General features: G+C 27.8%; 2 protein-coding genes across 2 annotated transcripts; one reads left to right on the top strand and one right to left on the bottom strand.

Moving 5' to 3' along the window:
* Positions 1–2,030: 2,030 nt before the first annotated feature.
* LOC145764194 (AP-2 complex subunit mu) lies at positions 2,031–7,044 on the top strand. The gene is made up of 11 exons (XM_082575799.1): positions 2,031–2,233; positions 2,700–2,826; positions 3,005–3,143; positions 3,393–3,475; positions 4,163–4,298; positions 4,757–4,892; positions 5,046–5,168; positions 5,263–5,347; positions 5,557–5,705; positions 5,939–6,050; positions 6,263–7,044. Exons 1-11 carry the CDS (start codon positions 2,160–2,162, stop codon positions 6,395–6,397), a joined length of 1,299 nt encoding a protein of 432 aa, XP_082431925.1. The 5' UTR covers positions 2,031–2,159; the 3' UTR covers positions 6,398–7,044.
* Positions 6,969–8,317, bottom strand: LOC145764195 (queuine tRNA-ribosyltransferase catalytic subunit 1-like). The gene has a single exon (XM_082575800.1). The coding sequence runs from the start codon at positions 8,297–8,299 to the stop codon at positions 7,133–7,135; it is 1,167 nt and encodes a 388-aa protein (XP_082431926.1). The 5' UTR covers positions 8,300–8,317; the 3' UTR covers positions 6,969–7,132.
* Between the last annotated feature and the right edge of the window lie 592 nt (positions 8,318–8,909).

Here is an 8,909-nt window from a genome sequence, read left to right as displayed (position 1 = left end):
TTTTTTATATAACAATATGGGCAAAATAATCTTAAACCACCACAATGGATTGAATTGTGACATAATCTTTTTTACTATGTTGGGGTATTATTTTTATAATTAAAAATAATAATTATCTTATAGTGAAACTCTTATTTTGGGTACGCACTCATGTAATGTTTTTAAAATTTATGTAGTAACAATAACAGTTCGGTTTCCTACCTAAACAAAGGCCAGAACAAGATAGAACAATAAAAATCGCATATTTAGTGTAATTTAATGCCATTACTGACGACCGAAACAGTGATACAACAAATTTATCAACGAAGGTTTTACCTAAATCAGTTTTTAATTTAAGGGCTTACCCTAAAGTAAACATCTTTCAATAATTATTTAATCTAAGAATAAAATGATTTTTAGAAAACTACCTAACTTTCTTATCAATTTATTCTGGACTATGATTTCTTCCTGGGATAAAAATTTTAAACGTGACTTCTCATATAGAAAACAATTAGTTTTTAATGTGTGGGTAATACAAAGACGTATTCTCTGAAAGCAAAATTTCCTTGGATCGAATGCATTTTTACCTTGCGTCAAAATTTTTTTTACCGGTGAAAATTAATATAAAATGAGCTCGCAAATTAAAAAACCTCATAAAAAATTTAAAATTGAAAAAAAATATAAATTTGGTTTAAAAGAAATAAAATTCAAGTTCCTAAAAGAAAAATATGATGGATAAGAAGGTAAGCAAAAAAATAGTGGTTAAAAAGAACATTAATAAGAATTTTGATATTTTTTTTATTTTGTGAATATTTACATTTTTCAACTTTTCTTATCAATTTTATTTAGTAAATTTTTCGTTTATAAAAATTAACATAAAACTCATAAATTAATTTTAAATATTCTAGTTTGTTCGCATCGTTTTAATTTTGTTCCTTGCGACTTGTATCTCAAATTGTGTCGGAAGTAGGAGTAAAAATGAAAATCAGTTACAAAAATTAAAACAAAGTGTTCTCAGCAAAAATTCAGAAACAAGCAGGTAAAAAATATAAATTTATTATAATATTAGTTTATAGAAATAATCATTAAAAAATTTTTTTTCCAGAAATTTTATTAATAACAGTTGTTCCTTTGAATTACGTGGCCCATCAAATCGTCTAAGTGTTTCGCAGTCGACCAGGGCTTTACTTACCTGTAGAAACTCTAACACAGAGAGGTTCAACATTGTTAATTGCACTAGTTGTATAAACCCAGATAGATGCACCGAATATAAGTATTTAGAACCATTGGCAGTTTATGTAAGTCACCCAATCGCAATAAGAGGGCCGGAGAATATAGTGACCTTAAATTTACCTGTTGCTTGTGCATGCGTAAGTAAAAAAAAGAATGCTATTCCTTGTCACTTAGGAAAACGTCTTTATGAAAAACTACGAAGGAGTTGGCATTAAAAAATTTTCTTGTGTTGTCTATATGTAAATAATATTAGTATAATGCTGTTTTTTTTATTTTTTTATTTTATCTTGCTTAATACTATAGATTTTTTTCTCTTTTATTTTTTTATTGTTTTAGGTTTATTGTTTTTAATAAGTTGGTGATTATATGGATATTTTAAAAGTAATTTTGGCTTTCTTTAGATAATTAATTTTAATTTATACAATATTACCATAAATAAAAATACTAGTGTTAGTTTATTTGTGATATTTCATAAATTCACGTAACCTACTTAAAAATATATACTTCGTATTTGGCCATTCATTTTACTTAACCATTATTACTTGCTGTTATTTTGTATGTAAATTTTTTATATAAATTTTTTGTATTAAATATATAGATTTTTAAAATGTTCTGCGATTGAATTAAAATTCTGTTAAAATTTACACAAAAAATGCGACGCTGAAAATGTTCGGGAAAAGGAGTTTTTAATAAATTTTTGTGTTGTCGATATAATTAAAAAGATACCCCGACTAATCTTTATAAATCTGAATTCTATTTTTACATGGGTTTGGCAGAATAGAATTATTTATCTCAGGCAGTAAGTGAAAATTGTTAATATAGGCAAGTAGAGGGTTTCGTTTTACATATTTTTTACTTTCTTAATATCATTACGTAATTTTGTTTATATTAAGCCGTGTGGATAGTGGGTAATTTAGCCTAAGCCTGAATTTGTCTGAAAGAAAAAAATGATCGGCGGTTTGTTTCTTTATAATCACAAAGGTGAAGTATTAATATCAAGAATTTATCGCGACGATATAGGGTAAGTTAATTTGTTTTTTATTTGCTGAAAATTCTTAACAAAAACACAAAATAAAAACTAACTTGAAACAAGCTCTGTTTGTGTTTTAATTCATGTTCAAGTATTCATTAAAAATAAAATATATATATATACATAATAGATATATATATTTAATGGATCTCTATTACTTTCGCACGGCCGAATTTAACAAGGCGTTATAACCTAAGTATGGCAATTGTTCAACCAGACATTAAAAATTACTTAAAATATGTTTTAATGAGTATAACTAAGTCCACTTTACGAGGCAGATGTGTTAATGGGTAAACTGAATAGGTGAGGGTTAGGGTAAGGGTTTAATTTATGCAACCTCTTTGTTTAATTACATGTGCCGCATTTTGGTTACACGCCCTGTTTATGTAGGGCGTGCGTAACTAATAGAGATCCTATTTAATTTTATGTAAACTATTTTGTTTATTTAAATTTGTAGAAGAAATGCTTGCGACGCATTCAGAGTAAATGTGATACATGCTCGACAAAATGTTCGATCTCCTGTCAACAACATTGCAAGAACAAGTTTTTTTCATACAAAGCGAGGAAATATATGGCTTTGTGCAGTTAGTTTTTTTTTCTATTGGTATAGGCTATATTTAGTCAATGTGTTTAGGTTTAATTTTGTTAATTAAATTTTATATTTTTTATGGTTTATTAACATAGCCCAAGAAGGCAATTATTACTTCGAAATAATTATAACAGATTAATTAAATATAGTATAAATTATCTTCCTTTTTATAGGTTACCAAGCAAAATGTTAACTCAGTAATGGTGTTTGAGTTTTTGATGAAAATGATTGAAGTTATGCAAAGTTACTTTGGCAAAATCAACGAAGAAAACATCAAGAATAATTTTGTCCTCATTTATGAACTTTTGGATGGTAACACACAAATTTCATTCTGTTTACATTTACGAAAACTTTGTAGATTGTTTTATAAAACAATGATACTATGCCCTGTCCAATAAAAAAGTTTCATAAGCCCATACCCAATTGTGGTAGAAGTATTTTTTTAAACACATGGGTGATTTTTTGGTTTATTTTAAAGTTGGTATAGGATTACAGTAGGGCCTACAAGATATCTATATTATGATATTGTATTTAACTCCATTTGCCTTTGTATTATTTCAGAGGTGTTAGATTTTGGATATCCCCAGAAAACTGACACAGGGATTTTAAAAACATTTATCACACAACAAGGAATTAAAACTCAGGTATGTTTGTAAGTAATATTCAAGGCAGAGTGTTGTAAACTGAGCTATTTATCAAATGTAGCTTTTTAATGTTAATTTTACATTTTAAATTTAAAACTTAATGAAAAATTGGGAGTTAGCGATATTTCCATTTTTCACCAATTTTTTTGTATTTTATAAATTTAAAAAAAAAATTTTTAAATAAAAAAAAAACATAAGTCTTTCGGTTATAACAATTATTTTCTTTCGATTTAGAATATCATAATAATTTTTATGTGAATATGTAATACTTTAAAATGTTTAATTTCTTAAATAACCCTAGTTTTTTTCTAAAATTAATAATTTTAAAAATTGTTTAATTTATTTAAACGAAAGATCGAAAATGTTGTTTTAGGACAAAAACAGGTGAAACATGTTTTGTGATCACGAATAAAAAATATATTTTTATGCATGATAATAACTTTAAAATATTTAATATCATTTGTTTTCTGTGACCTGTGTTCGTATTTGTTAGCAAAATGCCCCATTTATTTGTTTATATTCTTATATCATAATATGTCGTAATAGTTGTACAAGTGGCTTATAACTATATAAAAATCATCCATTTACCCAAATAGTAAGGGTACAATTTTTAATGGCATTTACAATAGTTAAAAACATGATTTTCGGTTAATATTAGCTGAAGCTTAATTTAAAGTTTATTTGCAGACAAAGGAGGAAACAACTCAAATTACTTCCCAAGTTACTGGTCAAATTGGTTGGAGAAGAGAAGGTATTAAGTATCGAAGGAATGAATTGTTTTTGGATGTTTTGGAAAGCGTGAATTTGTTAATGTCTCCACAAGGTTGGTTTTAAATTTTATTCTTGTACTATCATATTTTAATATTTTTGGTCTTAGTTGTTTCAATATTAGACACTTTTTTAGATATTACCTCTTATTATTTAAAAACAATTTTAATTTTTGAAAACAACTTTATCTCAGATTTTATACTAGTAAGATTTTTTTAAACCTTTGTGTTTAAACCAAAAACCAATACTTAGGATATTGATTTTTTTTCCCTTTGGGAAATGGTCTTTGTATGTAAAAGCACAGGAAATTATAAGAGTTGCTAATCAAGTCAAATTGAATTTCCGCTTTGTTTTATTTACTTGTTAAGGTTTTGCATTGTTTTAATTCAAGTTTTACAAAAACAATCTTCAAAAATCCATTAAACTTTTATATTTATTGCTGTCTTATTTTTGTTTGAAATTTTTTTGTGTATCTTAACTTTGTTTGTATTAAATGTGTTTTTTTAAATTAAGGTCAAGTTCTGAGTGCCCATGTTGCTGGAAAAGTTGTAATGAAAAGTTTTTTGAGTGGAATGCCGGAATGTAAGTTTGGTATGAATGACAAACTTGTTCTTGATAAGTCGCAAAGATCCGATGACCTTGCCAAAAGGTATTTAGCAATAAAAACAACTTATCCAAAAAAGGAAACTTTTTTAACAATAATTAGTAACAATTTACTAATTATTAATGATACTTATGTTGGAAAATCACAAAATATTAATTTAAAAAATAAAAGTTAAAATTTTGTTAATTATTGAAACAGTAGTGGCAAACCCTCTATTGCAATTGATGATTGCACATTCCACCAATGTGTTAAGTTGAGCAAATTTGAATCAGAGAGAAGTATTAGTTTTATTCCTGCTGATGGTGAATTTGAACTTATGAGGTACGCTAACAAACATTTTACTACTTAAATTTTTTTAAATATTTCTGATAATAAAATGGCCTCAACAAATTTTTTTTTTATTTTTGTAATGCAGATATCGCACCACTAAAGATATTAGTTTGCCTTTTCGAGTTATCCCGTTGGTTCGAGATATTGCAAGATCTAGGATGGAAGTCAAGGTATTTCTATTATCGATATTTTAAAAAAAAATTGTTTTAAATTTATAAAATACCATTTTATTTACAATTTTAAATAGATTTTAACAAGAAATTGTGCTTTAATAAATGTTTGGATTAGCTTGGTAATATATATAAGATAATTTAATATTTAAAATATAAATTACCACTTTTTTATCAAACTCCTTTCATTTCATGATATTTTTAATCAGGTTGTGTTAAAATCCAACTTTAAACCAACATTAATTGCCCAAAAAATTGAAATTCGAATTCCAACACCACTGAACACAAGTGGTGTCCAGGTTTTATGCATGAAAGGAAAAGCTAAATACAAGGCCAGTGAAAATGCAATTGTGTGGAAGTAAGTTGATAGATTTTCATTTTGTCATTGTTGTTTTAAAAATTAGATTAGATTAATGCCTTAGTAAGTCATTGAAAGTAAAAGTCAGTTACTGTTACGAAAATAAACTTAATGTAAGTGTAGATGTATAAGTTATATTTAAAGCCTATGTTTTTAGTTAGCAAGCAAGAAATTAAGGTGAGTTCATATTTTTATAAGATATTTTTCTTGAACTTTTTATTTGTTCATTGTAGAATGAAGAGAATGACTGGAATGAAGGAATCACAGATCAGTGCTGAAATTGAATTACTTCCCACTGCTGAAAAGAAAAAATGGTCCCGACCTCCAATCTCCATGAACTTTGAGGTAATTTAAATATATGTTATTAGAATTTTTTAAATTCTACAATGAGTTTAAAATTGTTAATTAATATGTTCTATGTATAAACAATATTAAGCCAAGATGATTTTAAAAATACATTTCAAAGATAAATTGTGTTTGTTGACAATTAGTTTAACATTTGACTAAACCAAATATACAAGTTCTGTTATAACTTTTTTGTTGCGTCTATGTTGTAGGTTCCATTTGCACCATCTGGTCTTAAAGTTCGATATTTGAAAGTGTTTGAACCAAAACTAAATTACAACGACCACGATGTAGTAAAATGGGTAAGATATATTGGGCGTAGTGGTCTTTACGAAACCCGATGTTAATCAAAAGCTTCCAGTTAGTAAATTACTACCAAAAATAATCATAAATTATGTGTCGATGAACGAATGATTTCAAATGCACCCGAATGTAAATAAATAATATATCATAATCTGCAATTGTTTTTAAATACCTAATAATAATGCAAAGTCATTGTAAAACATATGAAAAATATGTGATAGAGGTATTTATTTGTAATATTGCATTAATCTATTATACAACTGTACTAATGACTGTTATGTTATACAAGAATAGAAACCTTTTTCAATGTACCCTTCTAAAATTTTCGAATATCACCAAACATTTTTTTTCATGATTTTTTACTTTTAATTTGGGCAATATTAAATTTAATTGATTGTACTTTAGGCTAATTTATGTTTTTTTTAATATAAAATGCTGCTTGGGTATTTACATTCCATTATAATAAAGTAGATTCGTGCCTGGGGATGGTATTCTAGTAACATTTTGACTGTAAAATGTATGTTATTGTGTTTAAAAATTCACAAAAAACATTACCAATTATACTTTAAATTATAAATTAGATTTATGATTTTATTTAAATTTATTGTTGTACCTAATTGCAAATATATAGACTTTGTCATTGTTATAGCTTATATTATGTACATATATTAAAATACATAAAATGCCATACATATAATATCATGTTTTTTAGTAATAGTTGTTCTAAGAAAGAATCTGTTTTATGTGTTCAACTTGTTTATAAACATGTAATAATATATTTATTTTAATGCAACATTAACTGATTTTAAAGCATCCACTGCCCATTGTGGATAATCTGCTGGACTTGCATACAAGATATCAAATTTCTTTTTTATAAAATTTGGAAAAGAGTCATTTGTGATTGCTTCGCGAATTGATGCCATCAAATTAGCTTGATACATAATGTTATGTACTGTTACCACATGGCAAGCACTTGGGTGGTTGTTTCTAAATAGCATGTGAATGTGCGCTCTTGAATAAGTTGTACATGTACTACAATTACAGTCTCGTTGTATAGGTTCCAAGTCTTTAGCATATGATGTATTTTTAAGTGAAAGTTGACCTAAGGGAATGAGGGCACTTCCAAAGCGTGCAGTTCTAGTTGGAAAAACACAATCAAACATATCACAACCAAGAGCAACGCAAACAATCAGGTCAATAGTATATCCTACACCCATTAAATATCGGGGCTTGCTTTTAGGAAGGCCTGTCGTGCTTACAGCAACCATTTTCCAAAAATCATCTTTGCATTCCCCACCACTTAACCCTCCAACTGCAAAGCCTGAAACCGTTCTTGCTGTCATTTCATGAAGACATTTTTGTCTTAACTCTTCGTCTAAGCCACCTTGAATAATTGGAAATAAAAATTGGTCATCCGGTCGCTTATGGGCAGATAGGCAGCGATCTAACCACCTTATTGATCTGTGAGTTGCCTCAATAAACCGTTTAGATTTTGTCTCTGTGCTACTCACAACATCATCTAGCTGCATTATAATATCAGCTCCAATTGCATTTTGAATTGCTATTGATTTTTCGGGGGATAACATCATTACAGCCTTATCTCTGGGATGTACAAATTGGACACCCTCCTCTGAAAGTTCAGAGAGCTTAATCAAAGAGACCATTTGAAACCCACCACTATCGGTAAGCAGGGAGTTCGACCAACCCATAAACTTATGCAGGCCTCCGGCTTCCTCTAAAATTTTCTCTCCTGGTTGATTTCCTAAATGATAAGTGTTGCCAAGAATAATTTTAACCCCCATTGTTTCTAATTGTTTAGGAGTAATTCCCTTTAAGGTGCCTTGCGTGCCAACTGGCATAAACACTGGAGTGTCCACCACAGAATGCTTCAAAGTGAGTTTTCCTACCCTAGCTTTAGTTGTACTGCAACACGTTAGAACCTCCATTACTATAGGCCACAAGAATTTTATTTATTTGTTACAGTTTTTTCTTTTTTTCTATCATAAGATTGTTTTTGGTTTTGAGGATCTAAAAACAAATAAAAATGCAAATTTACTATTTTTTGTTACAGCTACAATTGATACAAATATAATACTGTTTCACTGTGGTCAAATAATGTTTTTTCAGGCGTTTGTAATTTTGTTGGCTGAATCCACGTGACTGACAGACTGAGGACCTAAGACTCAAGCTTTAGAATTGCCATAATGTTGAATAATTTAGCTTCGTTTTAAAAATTTTGTTAAATTTTTAATTTACAAGTAGACAGGACACGTTTATATCATTGTAGGGGATTTTTCTCAATAGTTAGGGTTGCCAAAATATTTTAAGTTTTTTCTGTCATACTTGTTATAAGAATTAAACATAATGGCGTTAGTACTACACTATATTAATAAAAATTAATTAAAAAAATTAATATATAAATTAAAATAGATTATTTTTGAATAATTTAAAAACATACTTTATTCTGAACACTGGGCGACAATTTAGAAAAAATTAAAAATTTTCCCGGCAAAAGTTGAGTAAATAACTTGAGTTGTAAAGTTGAGTAAGTTTATT

The sequence above is a fragment of the Corella eumyota genome, chromosome 1 (assembly GCF_963082875.1).
Source record: "Corella eumyota chromosome 1, kaCorEumy4.1, whole genome shotgun sequence".
In the NCBI taxonomy this organism is placed as follows: Eukaryota; Metazoa; Chordata; class Ascidiacea; order Phlebobranchia; family Corellidae; genus Corella; species Corella eumyota.
Note: the sequence above shows the minus strand (reverse complement) of the source record. Positions and strands in the feature narration are given on the sequence as shown.